The 24,844-nt window shown below is 44.4% G+C and overlaps 3 protein-coding genes across 6 annotated transcripts in view; 2 read left to right on the top strand and 1 right to left on the bottom strand.

Annotated features, from left to right (window-relative positions):
* The window catches only part of MCM3AP (minichromosome maintenance complex component 3 associated protein), a 52,581-nt gene extending 52,317 nt beyond the window's left edge, over positions 1-264 (bottom strand). The window contains exon 1 of the mRNA XM_060282468.2: positions 135-264. The gene's annotated coding sequence lies outside the window, so the exon portion shown is untranslated. The remainder of the gene's footprint in view (positions 1-134) is intronic.
* A 1,188-nt stretch (positions 265-1,452) lies between these two features.
* YBEY (ybeY metalloendoribonuclease) lies at positions 1,453-7,907 on the top strand. Its single transcript, XM_035139694.3, has 5 exons — positions 1,453-1,511; positions 4,302-4,586; positions 5,450-5,581; positions 6,882-6,950; positions 7,774-7,907. The coding sequence occupies exons 2-5, from the start codon at positions 4,377-4,379 to the stop codon at positions 7,858-7,860; spliced, it is 498 nt and encodes a 165-aa protein (XP_034995585.1). The 5' UTR covers positions 1,453-1,511; positions 4,302-4,376; the 3' UTR covers positions 7,861-7,907.
* An 807-nt stretch (positions 7,908-8,714) lies between these two features.
* Positions 8,715-21,265, top strand: POFUT2 (protein O-fucosyltransferase 2). Of its 4 annotated transcripts, none has more exons than XM_088675870.1 (9): positions 8,715-8,861; positions 13,734-13,984; positions 14,948-15,092; positions 16,290-16,397; positions 17,187-17,253; positions 18,426-18,551; positions 19,263-19,443; positions 19,864-19,987; positions 20,770-21,265. In XM_088675870.1, the coding sequence occupies exons 1-9, from the start codon at positions 8,764-8,766 to the stop codon at positions 20,921-20,923; spliced, it is 1,254 nt and encodes a 417-aa protein (XP_088531996.1). In that variant the 5' UTR covers positions 8,715-8,763; the 3' UTR covers positions 20,924-21,265. The 4 variants fall into 4 exon arrangements, with proteins under 4 accessions (XP_088531996.1, XP_034995565.3, XP_060138459.2 ...); XM_035139674.3 differs by lacking the exon at positions 8,715-8,861 and adding an exon at positions 9,168-9,417; XM_060282476.2 differs by lacking the exon at positions 8,715-8,861 and adding an exon at positions 9,168-9,417 and having other exon boundaries at positions 19,864-19,996.
* Positions 21,266-24,844: the final 3,579 nt, after the last annotated feature.

The raw sequence follows: 24,844 nt of genomic DNA, 5'->3' as shown, positions 1-24,844 counted from the left end.
TCCCGCCAAGCGAGCCCCGCCTCGTCGTTTGGACGGGCTCGCGAAGCTGAGGCCGACCCCGCCTCCCCCGCCCGAAGCGCATGCGCAGGAGGGAACGCTTTTGAGGCGGTAAAATAAAAAATGCAATACTGTACCTCTGCGGTATCTCAGGGGCCGTGGAAGCCCATCCAGTAGTGCTGTCTATCATGATTGGCAGCATCTATCCAGTGCTGCAGACGTGGAATGTTTCCCAATCATACCCAGAGTTGTTGGGACTTGAACCTAGAACTTTTTGCAAACAAAGCAGAAGCTATACTGCAAAGCTGCAGCCCTTCCCAACCCTTCTACAGCCGAAACAGCAGGCACATTTTAAGAGCTGGAAATCCCGCATTCATCTCGCCTCAGCCTCAAATTCATTAGGGCTTCAATCCTGAGTACTTACTAGATATGGCGAACCTATGACACCTATGATTGATGCTTTTGAATTATGGAGCTGGAGAAGACTTGAGAGTCCCATGGACTGCAAGAAGATCAAACCTATCCATTCTTAAGGAAATCAGCCCTGAGTGCTCACTGGAAGGACAGATCCCGAAGCTGAGGCTCCAATACTTTGGCCACCTCATGAGAAGGAGAAGACTCCCTGGAAAAGACCCTGATGTTGGGAAAGATGGAGGGCACTAGGAGAAGGGGATGACAGAGGACGAGATGGTTGGACAGTGTTCTCGAAGCTACCAACATGAGTATGACCAAACTGCGGGAGGCAGTGCAAGAGAGGAGTGCCTGGCGTGCTCTGGTCCATGGGGTCACGAAGAGTCGGACACGACTAAACAACAACAAAAAGAAGCAACTCTCGAAGCCAAAGGTAGCGCTTCTTAGTTGGCGATTCTCTCTTTCTCTCTCCACCACCCCCTTTTAATAAGTTTTTATTAAGTTTATCTGTGTTGCAGACCTTTCCCCCGTGGCTCTCTCGCGCGTGCGTCGGGTCCTGAGTTGAGGGAACAGGGGCGCCCAGCAGTTGGTCCGCCAACTCGGGACGGGTGGGTCTCCGCCTTGGGTCTCCTCGGAGGAGCCACGCCGAAAGCCCCACAGAGCAGCGTCTGGCGCTAGCCACAGGCAGGGAGAAGGCGGGAAGGAGGCAGGCGAGCAAACAAGTGGAGGAGAGAGGGAAGGATTTTGCTTCCTTTCCTTCCTTCCCTCCCTCCTCCCAGGGGGCGGGTGTCCTGCTTTAGGGCTACGATGGGCAGTTGCAGGCGGGGCGGGCTTCTTGCAAGGGGAGCAATCGGAGGGGTCGCTTCGCCCTGGCATCCAAGCGAGCGAGCCTCCGTCCCGAAGGTGTTGCAGGCAGTAGCTCCTGCCAGCCGGCCAGAGAGGAAGCGGCGCGGGCCTTGGCCGAGCAGGGAAGTGAAGGGAAGGGTTGGCGGCGCTCTTTCCCTGCGCCTTCTCTATGGCGGAAGCGCCTCTATACCGGAAAGCAGAGTCCCGGAGCGAGCCGAAGGTTCCCCTCCAGGGGCCGGCGCTCGGAGCGGGGGAAGGTAAGCTGTGTCGCTTTATTCCACTTTCGAGAAAACAGTTTGATGATGATGATGAATTATATTTATTGTTATATTTATGCATTGGTTTATTGCAATTCCTTACATCCCGCTTTTCAGGATACAAACCGGCCACCCAGGTCGCGCTGTGGGTTAAACCACTGAGCCTAGGGCTTGCTGATCAGAAGGTCAGCGGTTCGAATCCCTGTGACGGGGTGAGCTCTCGTTGCTTGGTCCCAGCTCCTGCCAACCTAGCAGTTCGAAAGCACGTCAAAATGAAAGTAGATAAATAGGAACCGCTACAGCGGGAAGGTAAACGGCGTTTCCATGTGCTGCTCTGGTTTGCCAGAAGTGGCTTTGTCATGCTGGCCACATGATCTGGAAGCTGTACGCCGGCTCCCTCGGCCAATAATGCGAGATGAGCGCGCAACCCCAGAGTCGGTCACGACTGGACCTAATGGTCAGGGGTCCCTTTACCCTTTACCTTTACCTTATTGCAATTCCTTACATCCCGCTTTTCAGGATACAAACCTTTCCACGGCAACTTACAAGTAACATGAAAACATGTTTAACACCCACACGCAACAGAACAATACCAATATATAAAATGGCTATCTTTTAATTTTTGTCTGTTGTTATAGTTGCGCTCTCAGTGTTACAGATATTATAGAATGTCTTCCCCATATGGCAGCTGCTGGTTGAAGGGCCTTGGCTGAGGCGGTGCAGGGATGCAGCCACAGCAGGCTTTTGCATGTCCTTTGCTTGTGTCACTTTCTTGAGATAAAACGGACCCCCAGGCAACCGTTATTTTGGCACCAAACAGTTACCCCGTGGGAGAGCTGTGCCTTGTTGCAACTATTTATTGTGCAATATTCTGCTCTTACCAATTTAAAGGACAAGGATTGTGCAATGTTTCAATGATGAAAAACATAATCCTCTGAGCATGTGCAGTTGCACAGTTCAAAATATGCTTGCAGCATATAAAGTGGCAAGCTATGCTGCATAGTGTTTTAGTGTCTCTGAATGTGCATTTATATGCTTGCACATTAGAAACAAGATGCACTTGTACACCCATTGACAATGGAAAGGGAGCTAAATTCTGAAAGACAACTCTAGAAACTCACACTAACATGCATTTAGCAAAACATCCCCAAAACATTGACTAACACTAGGAAATCACAACTGTTGGAACACAGTGTTATAGGACTGGGGTGGGGTGGAGGCTAGTCTACATGTCACTTTAGATGGGATCCTGCAGGAAAAGAGACTGCTTATTTTTATTTTTATATTTTTTATTTAAAAAGTTGTGGGTTTTTTGCATAGACTATTAATTGCATTCGTCCATAACAATTTTACTATTTTTTTAGGGGTTCTTCCAACCCCGACTTCCATCCACCCTTTCCCCGGTTTCCAATATCTTTTCTTTTCTGCGACTAAATATTTTTTATCCAATCTATTAAATCTCCCTTTTCAATATATTACAAGTGCTAATCCAATCCTGACGTTTTTAAATATTTGTAGTGCTCTTTCATATATTCTATAAAATTAATTATTCATTTCTAAAAAAAATTATCTTCTTGATGTCTGATCTTCCCGGTCAATTTTGCCATTTCTGCATAGTCCCATCAATTTCGATATCCGTTCATCTTTCAATGGCTTTCTTCCTTCCAACCCTGGGCATACAACATTCTTGCCACTGTCATTGCATACATAAAAAGGGCCTTTTTTTCTTTCAGAATCTCTTCTCCTATTATACCTAATAAGAAAGCCTTTGTTTTTTTTAACGAAAGTTATTTTAAACATTTTTTAAATCTCATTATACATCATTTCCCAAAAGGCTTTTGCTGACTTACAGGTCCACCACATATGATAAAATGTACCCTCATTCTCTTTGCACCTCCAACATACATTGATTAGACCATCATACATTGATTAGACCATCCGTACATCATGTTGCGGTACATAATGGGACCCAGGTGGCGCTGTGGTTAAACCACTGAGCCTAGGGCTTGCTGATCAGAAGGTCGGCGGTTCGAATCCCTGTGACGGGGTGAGCTCCCGTTGCTTGGTCCCAGCTCCTGCCAACCTAGCAGTTCGAAAGCACGTCAAAATGAAAGTAGATAAATAGGAACCGCTACAGCGGGAAGATAAACGGCGTTTCCGTGTGCTGCTCTGGTTTGCCAGAAGCGGCTTTGTCATGCTGGCCACATGACCTGGAAGCTATACGCCGGCTCCCTCGGCCAATAATGCGAGATGAGCGCGCAACCCCAGAGTCGGTCACGACTGGACCTAATGGTCAGGGGTCCCTTTACCTTTACATCATGTTTAGGGAAGCTTTTAATGTTTGTTCGATTTCTGTATTTTAGTATTTTGTTGGAAGCCGCCCAGAGTGGCTGGGGGAACCCGGCCAGATGGGCGGGGTATAAATAAATTATTATTATTATTATTATTATTATTATTATTATTATTATTATTATTTTCATATAATTTTCTTTTAACGAACAGGAAGCAGTAAATCGTAAATCCACTTTCTGTAACTTTTCCCATGACTCAAATTGTATATTATGACCCATGTCTTTTGCCCAATGTATCATTGCTGATTTTACTTATTCATATTTTGTCTCCTATGAGCATGAGACTTTTAATCTTGGGGTTGTGGGTTTGAGCCCCACATTGGGCAAACGATTCCTGCAATCCAGGGGGTTGGACTACATGACCTTCGTAGTCCCTTCCAACTCTACATTTCTATGGTTACTTAACCTACTGCAATGATTCTATTCTCTGCTATTTCAGCTGCTGGAACTATCACTGTCTAATGATGTTGGAAAAGCACTACTTTGCAGAGCATCATCTTCACTTTTTAAAGCTATGAGCCTGCTCATACGTAACCTGCAGAAAGCCATCCCTATCAGGAGAGTGCCACTTCGCAAGAATATAGAACAACTCCGTTGCATTTTGGGTGTGCAGCAGTTTGATCTTGGTGTTATCTGTGTTAATAATAGGCACATACAGCTGCTCAACAGAAACTACAGGTGGAAGAATAGCCCCACTGATGTGTTATCTTTTCCTTTTCATGAGGTAAACATTTTGCTTACGATTCTCCAGTTCAGCTACAGTCTTATGAGGCTTGTCTTGAACAGGAACAAGACAATAGGACATATTACAAAATGTGTTAAGGCTTCAAGTACATGTGGGTAATTGGGGGCCTTTGATGAACCAATCACACTTGTTAAGAATTGAGGACAACACAGACGCTGCATAGAAATATTTAAATTTGGGGAAGATGAAAGCCTGTGGCTTCTTTAAAACAAATAGCCAGCTTCTGTATAACCAAATAATCCTACAATGTAAGATACTAATTCTGCTTTACAGCTAAGAAAGCACTGTTCAATTCTAAATGTTTTTATTTTATTTCAAAAACCCCATGGAGTAAGTATGTTTAAGAGTGCAGCATTGCAACCCTATCACGTGGTGTTCCGCATGATCTGCTCCAAAGTACATTTATTTATTTATGTACAAAATTTAATATCTTGTCCCTGAATCCATTTGGAACTCACAGGATAGCTTACAATGTAAGAACAACAACAAAGAAAGTTAAAGTATATTTGCATAGAGTGCTTCAGTCCTAAGTATCTTTAATTAGAAGCCACACTAAAATCAGTTGAGTAAACATGGTTAGGATCATGCTGCAAAGTTGATAATTTGTGGGTTGCCAGGCCCACACAATGAAAATGCAGATAAAAACAGACAATTCCAGTTTCCTGCCCCAGAGGCAATCACACGAGCTCCATTAGTTACAGGGAGTTTAGAAATCAATATTGTGTTTCAACATATGTAATCTCTGCATTGATACCCATTGTGGATGTTCAAAAAATTTATGGAACTTTGAAAATATGTCTCTGTAACTTTTGGATCATAGTTTGGGCCTGTTCCCTTCACAGAATCTGACAGCAGGGGAGCTACCTCAGCCTTGTGCTCGAGGTGAATACAATTTGGGAGACATTTTTCTTGGAGTAGAACATATCTATCAAGAGTGTGAGGAGAATAAGGAAGATTTCTACAGTATTCTTACAGTAAGTATATGTTTACTAATTCAGTTATTCTGCTACTTAAGTTGGTTTTTATCTTTAGAGTTCTAACAAGTTAGCCTAAAACTTGCTTGGTCTTCTCAATTTACAAAAGACGCTTCTTTCATTTCCCCACTTCCTTCTAGCATTATGTATGCTATTAGATTTTCACAAAAACCAAACACATTGCAGGCATATTTTGTTTCATCTAAGCCATTGCTCCCTAAGACTCTTTGCGCAACTACAGCTGCTAACCACAGTTGCCCTAGGACTGCAGAACCAAAGGAATGCACCAGTCAGGGCACCAGGGGCAACTGTACCCCCTGCCTCCAATGCTAAGAGCTTGCTTCTTTACCTACACCCTCAAATGGACTCCTAGAATACTGTGTCCAATTCTGGGCACCACAATTTAAGAAGGATGTTGACAAGCTGGAAGGTGTGCAGAGGAGGGTGACCAAGCCTTGTGAGAAATGGTTGAAGGAGCTGGGTATGTTTAGCCTGGAAAAGAGGAGACTGACAGGAGATATGATAGCCATCTTCAAATACCTAAAGGGCAGTCACGTGGATGATAAAGCAAGCTTGTTTTCTCCTACTCTGGAGGGTAGGACTTGAACCAATGGCTTCAAGTTACAAGAAAGGAGATTCCAACTAAACTCCAGGAATGAATTTCTGATGGTCATCAGTGGAATGGTCTCCCTCTTGAGGTGGTGGACTTTCCTTCCTTGGAAGTTTTTAAGCAGAGGTTGGAAGGCCATCTGTCGTGGATGCTTTAGCTGAGATTCCTGTACTGCAGGGGGTTGAACTCAGTGACCCCTGGGGTCTCTTCCAACTCTACTATTCTCTGATTCTGTACCACAATATCATCACAGGGTTGTTGTGAGGATAAAAATGGAGGGGAAAGTACACTACTTTGAGCTCTTTGCAGCAAAGGTGGGATATAAATGTAATGACTGATTGGTAGATAGATAAATACATAAATAAGATGGGTGATCTCTGAAAAGTAAACATCTTGGCCGTTCCAATTAAGACACATGACAAGTGAAGAAACACAACTGAATTTCAGTAAAAGACTGAACAAATATTTTTTGCTTTCTAAAGCAAGCCTGCTTATTTTTGAGACAAGCCCCAGTGATTTCCATGAAATGAATTCCAAGTAACTTGGTAGCAAAGCCTAGCCCTAAAACCATGGAAGAGAATTATAATGAACAAAGTCACCTGTTCATTATTTTGTTTGTTTCCAATAAAATGTGATCCTTGAACACGGAGGGCAGAAGTGAAACTCTGAAATATTTTCCCCCTCGCACAGGTAACGATTGCTCATGGCATGTGCCACTTACTTGGCTATAAACACAGCACAGAAGCAGAGTGGCAGCAGGTGAGTGCTTTCCTTGTGATGAGCAGTTTCGCTGCATGCACCCTAATCTTGGAGCAGCAAGGGACTCCAGAGGTGCCAGCACTGACCCAGGGTTTAATTGTTTGGAACAAAGGTCAGTGAAGACTCTAATGTCTTTAGGATGGCTTTATTTACATATACACACACACACACACACACAATCAAAAAAAAATTTTTTTTTTGAGGATAGTATAGAAGGACTCGCAGCATTAGCATTCCAACAGCTATTGCCTCCCCACTAAGTTTCCAAGGTGAAGACCCCAAAGCCAGTTTTCAATTCCGCCCACAGTGGCAGTCAAGCCTCTGTGTCTCCTTTGCTTCCAGATTCAGCCAAACTCACACACAGCAGCCCCAACTATTTTTCTTCTACTTTAAAAGATGCCACCTCCAGCCAGGTGAGAGTATATGGACAACTTATCCCTTCTTGGAAAGCAGCATTACTCAGTTGTCTCTATGGTAACACAGCTGACTCTTCGGTCATGTAGATGAGGGTGTTTAACAAGACCAGCAACTTGACAAACTGTTTTGACCAGTTCAGCAGGTTCCTTCCTGCAGAGGCCCCCATTTTGTAGATACAAAACCACAAGCTTAGTTGGGATCCACAGGCATTATCCAAACCGATCCCCCATCCTATAAAAATATTAATACTTGATTCACCATCTACCTCTACAGATGCCCTAACTAGGACTAGATGACTGTCAGGATCCCTTCTACTCTATTCTATGACTCAAAGTTTGTAAGATGACATTGTTGTGTTATTTGGAAGGAAATGTATGCAATCACCTTTGCCTTACCTCTTTTTCAGATGTATGAAAAGGAAGCACAGATTCTTCTGGAGCTAAACAGATTGTCAGACACAAATTTGCAACCACTGACCAAACACCACTTCTAGTAGCCATATTTGTATGTTGGCTCAGAAATAAAAGAAATGAAAGTTCATTTTTTTCCCTTACTAGTGGGTTTTTGCTATCAAGTCCCCAAACAGTAAGAAGAAATGTAACTTAAGCTTGTTTTGCAAAATAATGATTTCATTGGACTGGGAAATAAGACACTTAATGAAGAAAACGAGGAAGACCTTATACTACCAGTCCTCCTACTATGAGCCATAACAGGCAGGAAAATAGATTTCATCTTTCAGTTTTTAAAAACATATTGGATTATTCTCCTTGAAACAGATCCTATTGATCCACTGGTAAGGCTCCAAATTTCCCTCTGCGACAACTTAGTTGGGGTCTGGGCATCTTACCCCTTGCCTTCCTCCTCCCCGTATGCAAAATCATTTTATGCAACAACACATGTCCCATTATATCATTTTGCAGCTGTCTGGCATTGTTCAGATCTCAGATGTGATCAACTTTCTTTGGGTTATGCCCTGCCTAGCCAGATATTACAACTTCCTCAGGATAAGGGCATGAACTTGTAGAAATTGGGCTATTGGAGAAAATGGCAGCTTCCAACCTTAATAATAATAATAATAATAAATATTAATGTTCAAATAAGTACAGAGCAATCTGTTGTATATCTCACCTCCCTGAAGCAGTTAAGTTCTATATAAATACAGAATTGGTGGTTATAGGGATTCAACAAGAAACCCAGTAATGAAACTCATTACTACGGGATATACAGTGGCAGCTGGCAGCACCGAGCAGCTGCAAACTAACCTAAATGGGTACCTATTCAGCAGAAGCTTAGCAGATCAAAAAAGCAAAACCCCTGTCCAGGTTGTAACCTGAGAGGAACTCTCACTGACCGTGGTGGGACTTCAGGATTCAGCCATGAAGGCACAAGAGCAGTAATGAGGCTGGGGGAGAGCTGGGCGCCCAGGACACTCGCTTCTCCCGGGACTGTGGCCCCCCAGAAGCCGGGCGAGGGCGAGGGGGGCACGCACCCCAGGTGGGCGGACACGGCCGGCTGCTTGTCCGGCGCAGGAGATGAGCTGGCTGGGGGAGATGGGTCGGTGGCTTGCCCCCTTGCCCCCTTTGCCTCCAAGGGGGCGGCCTGAGTCTCCCCCCTCCTTTAACCCCCAACAACCTCCCTATGAGGTCGGCCAAGCGGAGACGCTGAGCGGCCAGAGGGGGAGGGCGGCCCCTCCAGCCTCGGAGACCCGCTTTCTCCTCACGACGCCCCCCCCCCCAGGCCGGCCCTCCAGCAGGCGGGTCTCTGGGAGGGAGCGACAGGGGCCGGCCTGGCCCATCCGGAGACGCCGGTCCGCGTTGGCCGGCATCGGCCGCGGGGGAGAGCGAAGGAGGGAGCGGCTCATCTCCGGGATTCCCTGGCTCCGCGAAAGGCCCCGCATGGCGGCCCCGCGACTCCCCGGCCTCCCGCCGCCGCCGCTCCTCGTCCTGATCGCGCTCGCCGCCGCCCAGCTGCCGCCGCTCCCCCACCAGGCCTTCCGCGCGGGACACAGCGCAGTCTCCTTGCCCGCCGCCGCTGCCGCGCCCCGGAGACGGTGAGGAAAGGCGAGAGGGCCGGAAAGGCCTCGGGACCAGGCCCGGCGAGGAGGGCGCGAGGGACAGGGCGGCCGCGGAGGCGCCCGAGGGAGGCCAGGGCAGCGACGGGGGTGAGGCGGGAGGGCGCGCGGCCTGGCCTGCGGAGGCGCTGCTGCTCGTCCCTCCACCCCGCCCCACCTTCGGTTCCCGGGTGAGACCCCCGTAGCCCCGCCATCCGTGTCTCGGGGCGGCCCTGCCAGCCAGAGTCCGAGGGGGCCTCTCGGAATCCTCGCGGGCGCCTCTCCGCCTCGGCCCCGCTGGGCTCCTGCCGTGAACTCGGGGTCTCCTATGGTACCTCATGCAAACACAAAGCGACTCCCGTGGGAATCTACCCTCAATTTGAGCTCACACGATTTTTTTCTTTATTCAATTAATTTATGTATTTATTGTGGGATGGGTTTTAATAGGCAGGAGAGGATATATTAATAGCGATTTATCCCTCGTGCCTCCACATGTGTGGGTTGAACAGAATTTAAAGAGTCCCATCCTGAGCAGAAACAAAATATAAAAATTCCTTCAGTAGCACCTTAAAGACCAACTAAGTTTTTATTTTGGTATGAGCTTTCGTGTGCGTGCACACTTCATCATGCACACTTCAATTCCTACACTTCGGCATCCTGAGCAGGAATGCCAAAGTGTAGGAATTGGGTTGTGAAGCCTTGCTTTGAGCAAGTCGGGCTAACGAAGGAAGGGCCAACTCAATGCAATGATCAGGTAGGCGGATGTAAGACAATTAAACAATTCTGGATTAAAATTCACGAAGAATTCAAAAAAATATTTAAAAGAACAATTCATAAAAAACCAGAAGCCTATTTGCTGGGGTTGGTAACAGAGGATATTCCCAAGGAAAAAAAGAGTATTTCTTTACGGAACAGCAGCAGCAAGGATATTGTTGGCAAGGTATTGGAAAACGGGATTAATAATCGGAATGGAGATCTAAGCTGTATGAGTATATGGCAATGTCAAAATTAACAGCAATAATAAAGGGGCGGGGGCTCCATTCAAAAACTGAAGAAAGAATGGAAAATTGTAGAAGTGTAATGGCAAAATATGGAAAGGAAAATTAAATAAGTGTGAACAGGAATGAGTAATGCTCGCAAGGAGAAAAATGTGAAATAGAAAGGGAAATTATATTAATTATAGCACATATAATGCAACAAAAAACTTATACATAAGATTAAAAGAGATCACAAATAGGTGAGGGAAGTTAGGAGAGGGAGGGGGAGGGAGACTAGTAAGGGAGGAGGGAAAGGACTAGGTTGGGATAAAGTGGCAGTATTTGGATTAGTTCTGTCTGATTCTTATTTATCAATGGCTGCATATCATTTTGTGGAATATCCTGCTATTCCATTTACTCTGTTTATTTTGTTTACTTTGTATATTATATTTTGGAATACTTTGGGATATTTTGGAGCATTTTGTAAAATTATAAGAACTGCAATAAAATAAAGTGAAACTCAATGCAATGAACTTAAACAAGATGGGAAGAAAGGGTCTTACAATTAAGGATATTCTGCAAACTGTCTCAGCTAATTTGGGCCCAGTGAAAAATTCCTCTGATGGGCACAAAAAAAGCAGTAGCTGTTCCCTTTGGAAACAGAAATGAATTAGTATTAGAAGCAGCAGTTACTAGAAGCAACCGGTATTTATAAAACTTATGAGAATACAGTGTCATGAGAATACTCATGGGAATACAGTTGCGGACAGGATCCATTCTGGAGGTCCGGCCAGATCTTGAGGTTTTCGCAACCAGAGAGACCACTTCTGCGCACGCACACATGGTGGTAGAGAGCTTCTGCACATGCGTGCATGGCAAAAACCTGGAAATATACTTCCAGGTTTGCCGCTTACGTATCTCGAAGTTTACGTAACTGGATGGATACGTAAGCGGAGGTATGACTATATGAAAAGCAGGACATAGGAAGCTGTCGTAAAGTAAATCAGACCTCTGGTCCACCTTAGGTCTGCTTTATTGGCAGCAGCTCTCCAGGAATCCCTATCCCTTCCTGGAGATGCCAGGGGTTGTGATTTCTGCATGCAAAGTGTGTGCTCTACCATTGAGAAGAGAAAATACAGTGGATCCTCTGGATACGAACTTAATTCGTTCCAGGGGTCTGTTCACACCCAAAAAATGATGTGAATAGAGGCAAACGGCACTTCCGGGTTTGCCATGGCCGTAACCCGAAGATTCCATATCCAGAGGGATATGTAAGTAGAGGTACGACTGTATAGTACAGTAGAACCTCGGTTTATGAACACCTCGGTTTATGAATTTTCGGTTTACGAACGCCGCGGACCCATCTGGAACGGATTAATTCATTTTCCATTACTTTCAATGGGAAAGTTTGCTTCAGTTTATGAACGCTTCAGTTTATGAACAGACTTCCGGAACCAATTACACCCATGCTTCAGTTTATGAACGCTTCAGTTTAAGTACTCCGCGGACCCATCTGGAACGGATTAATCCACTTTCCATTATTTTCAATGGGAAAGTTCGCTTCAGTTTATGAACGCTTCGGTTTACGAACACCACGGACCCATCTGGAACGGATTAATCCACTTTCCATTACTTTCAATGGGAAAGTTCGCTTCAGTTTATGAACGCTTCAGTTTATGAACAGACTTCCGGAACCAATTGTGTTCATAAACCGAGGTACCACTGTATAGGTCATGCACTAGGTGTTGAATAGACACCAACTTGGTAGTCTGAGTAGATGCAGAGAGTGATTGGATGGAAAGTTCCCCCTTAGAATGGTTGTCGATTCCCTTCCCAGATGGTGAACAGAGCAATCCAAACTCTTAGATGAGGCAGGTGCATTTGTTCATCCTGGCTTAGTGAAGAGACTCTGCCACCATGGTGGTCCCTCTTCCATCCACCCAACTTGGCCGGCATAAACCTATGAAAAAAGTGGGTGGGGGTTGGACATGAGGCAGCCAAATTGCTGCTGCACCCTAAGCCAGTCCAACTACTGGCAGTGATGGAGGTTTTCTGGGGGGGGGGGGAGGCTGAATTAGAGTAATTTGCATCAGAAAATTCAGTTAAAATTCATAGTGTGATCTAATTTACTGTATCGTGTTTATTTTACTAGCATTTAATAAAACAAAGCTAAACACTTTTAAAACTGTCTAGGTTGCCTAATACTGTACTTATTTGCAATGGGCATTTCCTTGTCTCCTGCTCTCCCACACCTTCTATCCCGGCCGGCACAAGCAGATGGGCTCCGGAGGTGGTTATGACTCTGCTGTTCTATCCCCACTGTTTTTCATCAGGGGAGAAGATTGTACCCCAAACTCTGTATCCTCCAAAAGCACAGCTGACTGTGTACAGTGGAATCTCGGTTTATGAACACCTCGGTTTACGGATTTTCGGTTTACAAACGCCGCGGACCCATCTGGAACAGATTAATTCACTTTCCATTACTTTCAATAGGAAAGCTCGCTTCAGTTTATGAACGCTTCAGTTTAAGTACTCCGTGGACCGTCTGGAATGGATTAATTCACTTTCCATTACTTTCAATGGGAAAGCTTGCTTCAGTTTATGAATGCTTCAGTTTATGAACAGACTTCCGGAACCAATTGTGTTCATAAACCGAGGTACTGAAGGGAGAGATTTGCCAATTGTGTTATTGAGCTAAATCTAATCATATAGTTTGCATTGTATAATTCTGATTGTATGGCTTAGCCCCCCCCCCCATATCCCTGGGATGCCTTGCTTAAAATGCTTTTCAGTGCCTCTGCGTCTCTGTACCAAAGTAGGCCAAAGTGTAATGAAAACATTCGACAGCAAGACAGAATGCCCTGCTAGCTATCAAGGCCAGATGACTGACCTTGTCTGATGCTACCAGTCTGACGCACAGAACAGGCAAGATAGTCAGGAACTCAAGCCCCCACTCAAGGCTGCTTGAGGATGCTACCGGGGTAGCATGAGTCAGCATGTGTTTATGCACAGGACAGGATACGGATCTTCCTTATATGTACTTGTAACCTATGACCCCCTTGCGTGTGCACACTTACAGAGGGGGGGGAGGAGCCCAAGAAGTGTATAAGAATCTTTGCAAATTTGTCTTTCTTTACTCTTGTCGTGAAGGTGATCACCAAGAGTCTCTTAAATTCAACCCTCAGCGTCGTTATTGACTGTCTCTATCCCTGCCTGGGCGCAACTTAAGGACCCTTATTAGCAAATAAGGCTACAGTACCACTGTATCTGCCTTATTCAGAACTAGAAATCATGACTTTTCTGTAGCTTTCTCAAGTAACTTTATTTTGTTATCTCCAGGTATCTTTTGTATGATGTAAACCCACCAGAAGGTTTCAACCTCCGCAGAGATGTCTACATAAGAGTTGCTTCTCTTCTAAAAACTTTGTTGAAACATGAAGCTTGGGTCTTGGTTCTGCCTCCCTGGGGGCGTCTCTATCATTGGCAGAGCCCTGACATTCATCAGGTCCGAATTCCTTGGTTTGAATTCTTTGATGTTCCCAGCCTCAGTAAAAACATACCAGTTATTGAGTACGAAGAGTTTCTTGCAGGTAACATATTACTATTAAATAATCAGTATTCTATGCAATCTTGAAGTAGTTTTGTGGTGGGCTTTTCTGCTTGCGTTCAGTTAAATGAGGTGTTTGAAATTGACAACATTTCTAAAGTAGAATTCCAAATGAGGATATGTTACCTTTCTCACCACCACTATCTCTCAGGGGGGGGAGAGATATCTACTATTATGAAGGCTAAAATATATTCGTAGGTACATGCTAGCTATTGGACAACTGCATGTGTATGCCATTTAGCAAATATTAAACAGTAATATCTTATTTGGGCACGACCATAGTTGCTTGGAGAGAAAAAAGATACAGATTTTTGTTAATGTGGCACCCATTTTTGCAGTTGGCATAAAGGTGGTTTCTGCTCTGGTTGCATCCGTGCACAGTTTTGTTCCTGCTGCTTTCTTGCAGACCCCTGTCTTATTTGAAGGGCTGCATCATATAGATGATGGAGCAAATTTGTAAGTAGGACTAGAAGCAATGGTTTAAATTACAAGGAAGGGGATTTGCGCTAAGCTAAACATAAAAAATAATTTTGTGATAGGATGAGTTGTGGGCAGTGAAACAGACTGCCGTGGAAGTAATGTTCTCTCTTTTGCTGGAGGTTTTTAAACAGAGTCTGGATGGACACCTGTTGGGGATTGTGTCAGTGCATTTCTTGAATTGGCACAGGGTTGAGGTTCATGCCAAATTAATAAAATCAAAATGTGCTTTTTATAGAAATCCTCTCCAGATTATTTGTCTTTTTCTGAAGATGCAGTGACCAGATTCACAGGGCTCCAACTCAAACCCCCTTTCTGTTAACTGACATTCTGGTTTCTGTAGATAAATACTTTGGAAGTAACTATATGCAGCTAGATATAATGCTAGTTGCTCCACTTGATATCTGCTGTATAAAATGAAATACATATAGATATTATACTCATGTGTTGATTTTTGTTCATTATTCAGAGTCAGGTGGACCATTTATTGATCAGGTGTATGTTTTGCAAAGTTATGCTGAAGGATGGAAAGATGGGACTTGGGAGGAGAAAATAGACGAAAGGCCATGTATTGACCAACTAATGTATTCAACAGACAAACATAAATACTACAGGTAATCTTCTATAATAGTAGTTGCATTATAATTACAGCTGAGCACCTAGAATGCAGATATTTTCTCCCCAAGTCGCTAAATGTCCCCCCTGAAAAAAACTTTCATTGGAATTTTTAACATTAAATAGTTTTTCTCTTGTTCAATGAATATTTCCTTATCGTTGCATCAGCATGCTCTTCCTAAAAGTAAAAAATATCTATTTATTTTTAAAGATGGGCATCTTCTATTCTGTTTACAGTAAAACACTGGATAGTTAACAGCACAGAAATTTAAATAGTCCAAAACATTGCCAGTGCTGCTATTGTTACATATTGCTACCTATATCAGTACTCTGGCCACATCAGCTGATTTTTTTTCTTACACTTTGGTGGAGATTGTTTAAGGATCAGTTACTAGGTGGAGTTATCTGGAGGGAGTAACTCATGGTTTCAGTTGTCTCTACACTAATGCACAGAGTATGGGAATCGAGACAAATGGATCTTTTAATACGAAGTGGAAGTACTCAGAAACTTGTGAGGAAGTAGTCGTCTCCTCCTGGGTTTCATGATACAGGTGCAAGGGAAAGCTGAGTACATTCAGACATGCACTCTCAACTTTAAGAAGGCCAATTTCAAAAACTTTATGGAACTGCTGAGTGAAATTCCACGGTCAGAAATACTCAAAGAGAAGGGAGTCCAAGATGAATAAGAGTTTCTAAAAGGAGAAATATTGAAGGCCCAAATGCAGACAGTTTCAACAAGAAAGAAAAGTGTGAGACATCTAAAGAAATAGGCGCAGCTGCATAAGGAGCTTATGGATGAGCTGATGTTTAAGAAGGGTGTGTATAAGAAGTGGAAGAGAGGGGAAAACACAAAGGAAGAGTATACACGAGTAGTAACAGTTGCAGGGTGACCGTCAGGCAGGCTAAAACTTGTTTAGGGAAGCTTTTAATCTTTTAGAAATTAGTGTATTTTAATATTTCTGTTGGAAGCCGCCCAGAGTGGCTGGGGAAACCCAGCCAGATGGGCGGGGTATAAATAATATATTATTATTATTATTATTATTATTATTATTATTATTATTATTATTATAGAATGAGCTCAGACTTGCAAAAGAGGATAAAAATAATAAAAATATTTCTTTGAATCAGCAAGATTGTTTTAATTTCTATCAGATTGTATATCCCAATCTATTAATGATTTTCATCTTGTTTTATAGGGGATGGTTCTGGGGTTATGAAGAAACACGTGGCATGAATTTGACTTGTTTATCTGTCCAGGGCTCTGCCTCTGTCATAGCTCCTCTCCTTTTGAACATCTCTGCTCGGTCAGACACAATCTATTATCTTCTATCTCAAATGTTTCCATATTTGCTTTGCATAGAGAAAGGCAGGCTTTAAACCTACCCACCCCACTTTCACTCTTAACAAGTGTGAAGCTTTGTGTTTTTGGTAATCTCACATTGAAACCTATTGCAGCACCAGTGAGGCAGAGAAGGAGGAATCCAGAAAAGCCCTCAGTTTGTAACTGATTTCCCTCCCCAAGAAATCTTGAGTTGTGACATTTTCCATTGAGGAAAATCCAGATTGCCATATGCAGGTTTTGGGTAATTTGTATAGGTTAATTTGCTTTTGAAAAAATATAATATCCTAGACTGAGAAATTAATGTACCCTTTTATTTTACTTTCATTTGGTAAAGAAATGAAATGTTAACTGCTAAGCTTGTATAATACTGTATTTGCAATTGATATCCATTCATTCTTATTAATTAACTTATGAAACAGAAAAAAATTAAATAGAAAAACAAAGCACTGGAAAATTATCTGTCCCACATCAATGGTGCCCACCCGTCTTTAATAACAAGCCAGAAACAAGGTACCCCCAAAGTACATGATCAAAATTTCCTCCACAGAACGCTAATTGTTGAGCTGTCATGGTTTAGGATTTTCTGGGTTAAGAAAGGTTTCTCAATTTTCATCCACCCAACCCCCCAAAAATGAAATTGCAGTGTTCCTTTTTGTGTATCCATGGACTTCTCTGCTTCCTTAAACTATAAATAAATTGATGTAAGCTATTTTGCAAGGGAATGTACACTTAGTTTTATCATTTTTAATAGGTCAGTGATGCTAGACAGAGCTGAAAATCTTCTTCATGACCACTATGGTGGCAAAGATTATTGGAATGTAAGTATTTTCTAGCCGTCTTTCCCAGATGATCCACTTATTTTTTGCCCCTTGGCAAACATCGTCCCAAGGCATTTTGTATGGCATAGGTACCATTAAGAAAAGAGGATGTATACAACCTGGCATTTTCTAGGCCCTTCCACTTACTACCAAATCCTTAAACGTAAACATTTACTGCAATTATTTTATAAATGATCCCAGAATATTATTTGAATTAAAGGTATGGTAATGCACCAAAATTCCATTGAAGGAAGACTCACGCTGTTTTCTCTTGTAATCACATTAAACATATTTAAAGTGTTCTTGCAGTACATTACCTTCCTGTTATCCAACTGCAGTATGGCTTCTAATGAAATAAATAGGCCACAGTAGTCTATATCAAATCATAGATTATCCTTACCTGACCAAAACCATCCTTTAATAATCCAAGCTAATCCACAAACTGTTCTCACACTTGGTACTGCTAATGCATTTTCTTAGTTCTTTATACTTGTACAGTTTACCTGGATTTTTTCCGTCAGGGAGATCCTTAGGTACCAGTATTTTGTTTTTTATATCCTGTTATATGAAGTAGAATCATAGAATCATAGAGTTGGAAGAGACCACAAGGGCCATCCAGTCCAACCCCCTGCCAAGCAAGAAACGGCATCAAAGCATTCTTGACATATGCCTGTCAAGCCTCTGCTTAAAGATCTCCAGAGGAGGAGACTCCACCACACTCCTTGGCAGCAAATTCCACTGTCGAACAGCTCTCAAGTAGTCTTGCCAGTTCTTGTTGTGAGGTCATATGCATATCCAGAACAACTAAGCCTAATTTATTTATTTATTTTGGCAAGTCATTCTGAAGCTAAGAGAGCAAATTTTGCACAGCTAAATCTTTACCTAGAATGAAGTATTTCAAATACTGCAGGATTAATATTTTAGGGTTTTGGTAGAGTGACTATCCCATCCTTTCAGTAATTAAATTTCAAACTGTATTACATAAAAACTGGATTATAGGGTGCTTCCGTAATATGCATATAAAATCCATCCATTGAGTTTGCTTCTCCAGTAGTTAACTTGATCTGTGTGGCGCTAAATAACATTGGGACTGTGCCTCTAAATATTATTATTTTTTTAGATCTTGGAAGAACTTTAGTCCTTTATCATTTTATTTTATTTTTTTGTGGCAGACTCGTCGAAGTATGGTTTTTGCTAAGCATCTTCGTGTGGTGGGGGACAAGTTTAGGACCAAATTCTTAAATTCTACTGATGAGAAGGACAAGACACAGTATTCTGAGGACTGGAGAAAGATAAAGGTAATATTTAAACTTAGCTATTTTCTGTTTTAATTGCATTTCTGTTGGGAGTGTCTAGAGGAGGAGCTGGAACGTGTCCAGAGGAGGGCAACCAAAATGGTCAAAGGCCTGGAAACGATGCCTTATGAGGAATGGCTTAGGGAGCTGGGTATGTTTAGCCTGGAGAAGAGAAGGTTAAGGGGTGATATGATAGCCATGTTCAAATATATGAAAGGATGTCATATAGAGGAGGGAGAAAGGTTGTTTTCTGCTGCTCCAGAGAAGCGGACATGGAGCAATGGATTCAAACTACAAGAAAGAAGATTCCACCTAAACATTAGGAAGAACTTCCTGACAGTAAGAGCTGTTCGGCAGTGGAATTTGCTGCCAAGGAGTGTGGTGGAGTCTCCTTCTTTGGAGGTCTTTAAGCGGAGGCTTGACGGCCATCTGTCAGGAATGCTTTGATGGTGTTTCCTGCTTGGCATGGGGGTTGGACTGGATGGCCCTTGTGGTCTCTTCCAACTCTATGATTCTATTCTATTACCCTGAGCATAGATAGTTGGTAGGCTGGACTTGGAGCTTTTCAAAGTTCTGCTAAGCATTGACCAATTAGCATCTTAGACATCTTCCTTTAACAATGCTAGAGAAGATGTGTTTATCTGCAGGATGTTTTCCCACTGAATCAATGCCATTTTATTTCAGTTTCAGCATGTACTGGTTCTTCTGTGCTAGGTAAAGCTGGGTACGGCCATAGGGGGCCCCTATCTTGGAGCCCACCTCAGGCGCAAAGACTTCATCTGGGGTCACAGAAATGACGTGCCTAGCATCCAGGGAGCAGTGGAGACCATCCGAAGCCTCTTGAAGTTGCATAAACTTCAGAGAGTCTTTGTAGCCACTGACGCCATTGCAAAGGGTATGTAGCTTAAAAAAAAAACCAAACCCAGTATTTTAATCTTTTGTTCTAAACTGAATCTACTCACTTAGACGCAAGCACTGCAGTGCATATTTATTTGTTCTCCAGTACTGTGGACAATATGGGGGGGGGGGCTTTTGTAGGCCACAAGAAAGGGCTTTGTGAGCTGATGGCTTGCCCATGAATTAAATGTTTTTACGGGACAATGATCTACCACAGTAGATCTTCAGCTCAGGACACCCTTAGTCTCACTTTTCTTTTCTTTTTTACTGTGTGTGCCCATTTCTCTTTATTTCCTATTAAAAACACCAACACTTAAATAAGCAGGAAGAAAATGGTAGTTGCACTTCTAGTGTGACCCCCCCCCTTTAGAGTGGGGACCAGTTGAAACTAGGCCACTGACATAGTGTACCTTTTCAGAGACTGAAGAGTTAAAGAGACTTCTTCCAGAGATGGTGAGATTGGAACCTAATTGGGAGGAGCTGGAGCTCTACAAAGATGGAGGAATAGCAATTATTGATCAGTGGATATGTGCTCATGCCAGGTGACTATGGTTGGTTTGTTTGTTGTTTGACTTTTCTATTAGAGCAGTCTTCATCCATACAGATGTGCTTACCCTAATGAAGAGAGGCTTATGGCCAGCTTGTGAGGGCAACTAGCGGGGAGCGAGCATTGTGCCTCCCTCCCTGAGCTGGGCAGAAGCTTCCTGGGCTTTGGGAAGGAGGCACCAGGGGAACATTTAGGAGATGAGCCTAGTTGTCCCCCCCCTCCCCCAATCCACTGACCGCATGCCACTGATTGAGAGTTATGGTTTATATCACTCATGCCATGACATGCAAAAATAAGTCAAAGAAAAAATCCAGATTGGCTCCCACCTATAAAAATTTGCTTTATCAGAAGTGCCTTCTGCTGAGTGGAGCCACCAGCCCATCTAGGCCAGGACTGTCTTTTCCAGGTAACAGTATTTGTATAACATTCTCAGCATTGCTACCTGAGATTCTTTGAGCTGCAGGTGCTTGAGGTTTAACTGCTAATTTCTGCGTATGTCTGTGTTTGACTCGGCAGGCATAGCATCTTAAATGGTTTACAGTGCAACTGTTAAGCAACCTTTTCCCTAACTTTGTGAATTAGTTAACATGGCTGTTTCAGAGAGGAGAGTTTGACCGTTGGTGTCAAGTGGAGGTTTCTTTGCATGAAGCTTGTACTCTTCTCACGGCCCCCTTTGAACCCATGGATAGCTGGTGTCAGAATGCATCCTAACTGATTTCCATATCATGAACGTGCAGTAGAAGCTTCTCTTACTTTTTTTTCTGTACTCCTTCACAGATATTTTATAGGTACCTCAGTCTCAACATTTTCCTTCCGCATTCATGAGGAAAGAGAGATTCTGGGTTTTGATCCCAAAACAACTTACAACAGATTTTGTGGCGATGAAGAGAGTACCTGTGAACAGCCAACTCACTGGAAAATTGTATATTAAAATATACTGGTCCATGCAGCTGCAGTCTTTAGGCTTATCAATGCAATTAAACAATCATTTTTGTAGAAATAAATTTATTTTGAACGTTGGTTTTTAATTTCTGGTGCTAAGCACATATGAATGGTGGAAGTCAGGTGCATTCAGATCACTCGGTATTATCAATGACATCCCTTCTGACAAGATACCAAAATGTCTCCCTTTTAAAATTGATCATATGATATTTTCTGATGTTAAAATATTATTATGGATACAGAACATCAGTTTGTATTATCTTCAAAGCAGAAGAGATCTTTTCTGTTTGGCTTTCTCTGTTTACAAGAAATAAAGGTTTCTTTGTTTTTATTTTGGGAGTTGTGTGCCATGGGGTCACGAAGAGTCGGACACGACTATACGACTAAACAACAACAAGTGCCACTCTGTAAGAAGTCTTCACGCTGTGGACTGGCAAGACAATACATTAAAACATTCCTGGCAGAGGCGGCATTTGAGTTGGGACAGCTTGATCTCTCCACCACTGAGCTTGATCTCGCCACCTTTTTTTTCTTTCCCCTTTTTATATAAATACCTTACCAAATAGGGACCAGTTTACCTACAAGATCACTTCAGTTGTTTGCTTCAAAGCCTCTTAGTAACACTAACCTCATTGTAGAGCCCAGCCTCTACTAAACAGAGCTGGGGACTGCCGGCTAAATGCCCAAGCTTTACAGGATGTGGTTTCTTGTTTTTGGTGGGCCGCAAGTGATTAAAATCAATACATGCATGTATATGGCCTGGTAAAATATAATATATGGACTGGCAGAGAGCTATTTTTTCTAGAAAAAGAGTTGCTGGAACTCACCATGAACGCCTCCCTTGTTTTGATGGCAATGGCACCTACCTGAGAGCCCAGGACTGAGTACTGGCATGTTCTGGCTGAAAAATGCCCTGGGTTTTCATTTTTTGTGAACTTATTTGCAAGGCTGGGTTAAAAAGCCATTTCCCTGCCGAGTCCTGGGCTTGTTTTCTTCCTGACAAGTTAGTTTTCCTATAAGCAGTGAGGAAAACTCACGTGTGCAGGTCTCTGGCTTCTGCCCCCTCCACTTTTGTGGAGACATTAAACATTCAGTCTCGCACCTGCAGCCTGAAGTGGAACATGGCCTGGAATGCTAAGGTTAATGTTTGGTATCCTGAACCCAGTGAACCCAGTCCCTCCCTCCCAGTGAGAATAAGACACGAGACACAAGTGATAGATTTTAAATGGCTGAAAAGGCCACAACTTTATTGGTTACGGATGTTGAGCGGTATTGGCTTAGGCATTGGATCCTAACCGTCTATAACTGACACCAACCCGTGTGTTGGAAGTCCAGGAAGAGTTAACCACCAGTAAGGAGCCCAGTGATGTACATCAACCGGAACTCCTCCTGTGATCACCGTTAGGGGCATGCCTTACAGCCCTAACCTCCCTAGGCTTTGGACCAGACCACGCCCCCGGAATCCTTTAATGGAATACTCCTCCATTTGCAGGGTAGGTGATGGCGCTACCTACCCTCCTCAGCTCTAATGCAATTTCCAATGCCTAACTGCCAAAACCAAAAGTTGTGACGGATTGCTACGAGGTAGGCGAAAAAAAAACCCTTGGCTAGCCCAAGTGGAAAAAGTCCTACCAGGCCCCTTAGCCAACCAAGGCGACCAACCGAAGTCCATAGCAAGGTCAAAGCCAGCCTAAAGGGTGGGCCGCTGCAGCTGGAGCACAGGGTGAAAGAGACCAGGTTCCTGCCCGTCCACTGCTTAAAGGAAGCAGGACACACACACACCCCCGACCAACCAGATTGGTCGGTCCCCTGAATGATGCAGGCAGGAACCCACCAATCGCACAGGGGCTGAGCTCTCAGCCCCTGCACGCGTGTTCGAATCGTGACGCCCACAACTCCACCTCCAACACAGGCGCAGAAGTGGCTTTCTAAAATTGCTTTTTGCGTGGCCAGGCAAAGTCCCCCCAGACCCCAAGCAAGTGGGGGTCCTCAATGTTCTCTTTTCCCCACAGACCTGTGAGAAAAGTAAACAATTAATTAATCAATCAATCGAAATAAGCAACTATCTGACTTTTAAAAGACATCTGAAGGCAGCCCTGTTTAGGGAAGCTTTTGATATTTCATGAATGATTGTATCTTAAGGTTTCGTCTGACCTCGTTCACTCTTGGCCCCAGGTGTTCTGTGTTGTCTCCAGGTGGGGGGCACAGCTCCTGTAAAGCATCCTCGGCCAAAGAGTTTTGGGGTTAGCTGCGGTTCCCATTCAGCCAATTGCCCCTTAGGCCGCTGCCACCTTGTGCATCTCAGCAGGGCTTCCCTCCTGCTCTGTCTGCTACGTACCTCATTTTGGGAGTCCAGGGAGAGGAGGGAAGTGACGGAGCTCCAGGGAGACATTTCCAGGAGCTGTGAGGAAAAGATGCAAAAGACAAGCAATTATAAAACACAACCAAACATTAAAACTCAAAGCACCCAACTGAAACAACAGAATAGCTTCCATTCTGCGGTTGATTTGCCCCCTCCCCTCCTGCCAGGCATCGCTTAGGCCACTGCCACCTACCCAATCTGGGCTCTGCACATCATGATGTCTTGGAGTCTCCTCCTTCCCTTCGCCGCCCTCGTCCAGGAGGTTGCCTGACCCTTCCTTTGGCTTGTCCTCCTGCAGTGGTGGTGGGGAGAGAGGAGAAAGAGAGCAGCCCAAAATGAGACAGGGAGGAACCCAGAAGCCAAACTCTCCTGTCCGCATTGAGTTGCTATCCTGGAAAGCCCTACGGCCTTGGTGCCATGGGGGGGCTGGTCCATCAGAACGAGTGGGGCAGCAAGCACAGCCTGCCCTTAGCCATCCCCTGCCTGTCTGCCCCCTTGCTCACAACTGGTCCAGAAGGTGGCCTGGACAGCCGGCCATCTTCCTCCTCCTCTTCTTCCTCCCCTGCCTCAGGGTTGCCCTTGTGCAGCTCAGCAGGGCTTCCCTCCTGCTCTGTCTGTTACGTACCTCATTCAACGAATCCCACAATGAGTCCAGGGAGGGCAGTGTTGTGATGGAGCTATGGGCGCTCTCTGGTGTGATTTTGGGAACCTGTGAGTAAAAGATGCAAAAGACAAGCAATTAAAAAACACAACCAAACAAAACTCAAGGCACCGTATCTGAAACAGCAGAACAGCTTCCATTCTGCGGTTGATATGCCCCCTCCCCTTCTGCCAAGCGTCGCTCAGGCCGCTACCACCTACCCAATACGGGCTCAGCAAGTCAGGACATATCTCCGAGGGGCCTTCCTCCTCCGGGGGGCTGCCTGGCCCTTCATTTGGCTCCTCCTCCTGCAGTTGTGGTGGGGAGAGGGGAGAAAGAGAGCAGCCCAAAATGAGACAGGGAGGAACCCAGAAGCCAAACTCTCCTGCCCGCATTGAGTCGCTAGCCAGGGAAGCCCTACGTCTCTGGTGCCATGGGGGGCTGGTCCAACAGGACGAGTGGAGCAGCAAGCACAGCACATTAACTCTCAAGGGGCACCCATAATTGAAACAACAGAACAGCGGCATAGCCCGGTTCAACACAGGCGTCTTGGGGGCGGGGGCGCTGCCTGGAGCCTCTCTGCCGCCTCCCCCTCAGCTGTAGGGTGGCTGAGGGAGAGGCAGTGGGCAGAAGCAAGCCCACTCTGCCATTTCAGACAGCTCTGAGCCTGCAGGCTCCCAAGCCACCATGTCACTCCCAGGAGAGACGTGTGGCTCAGGCACGCTGCAGGTCCCCGGTAAGTGGTGGCCCCCACAGTGTGGCACCCAATGCCAGATGTGTTTTTTGACTCAACTAAAAAAATTGCTGACCTCAATTAAAAACAAACTCGCCTTTTTGTCATTTTGCCACCACCACCCCTCAGTGATGACACCTGGGGCAACTCCCAACCCCCCACCCTCCTTTCTCTG

This window comes from Zootoca vivipara, chromosome 1 (genome assembly GCF_965207765.1).
Source record: "Zootoca vivipara chromosome 1, rZooViv2.hap1.1, whole genome shotgun sequence".
NCBI classification, from domain to species: Eukaryota; Metazoa; Chordata; class Lepidosauria; order Squamata; family Lacertidae; genus Zootoca; species Zootoca vivipara.
Note: the sequence above shows the minus strand (reverse complement) of the source record. Positions and strands in the feature narration are given on the sequence as shown.

Bases quoted from the DNA above. Each gene is read 5' to 3' on its own strand.
- YBEY (XM_035139694.3), top strand. From the start codon at position 4,377: ATGAGCCTGCTCATACGTAACCTGCAGAAAGCCATCCCTATCAGGAGA. The intron at 4,587-5,449 runs GTAAACATTTTG...TTCCCTTCACAG, and splicing joins TATCTTTTCCTTTTCATGAG to AATCTGACAGCAGGGGAGCT. The intron at 6,951-7,773 runs GTGAGTGCTTTC...CCTCTTTTTCAG, and splicing joins CAGAAGCAGAGTGGCAGCAG to ATGTATGAAAAGGAAGCACA.
- POFUT2 (XM_035139674.3), top strand. From the start codon at position 9,263: ATGGCGGCCCCGCGACTCCCCGGCCTCCCGCCGCCGCCGCTCCTCGTC. The intron at 13,985-14,947 runs GTAACATATTAC...TTCATTATTCAG, and splicing joins GTACGAAGAGTTTCTTGCAG to AGTCAGGTGGACCATTTATT. The intron at 18,552-19,262 runs GTAATATTTAAA...CTTCTGTGCTAG, and splicing joins AGGACTGGAGAAAGATAAAG to GTAAAGCTGGGTACGGCCAT.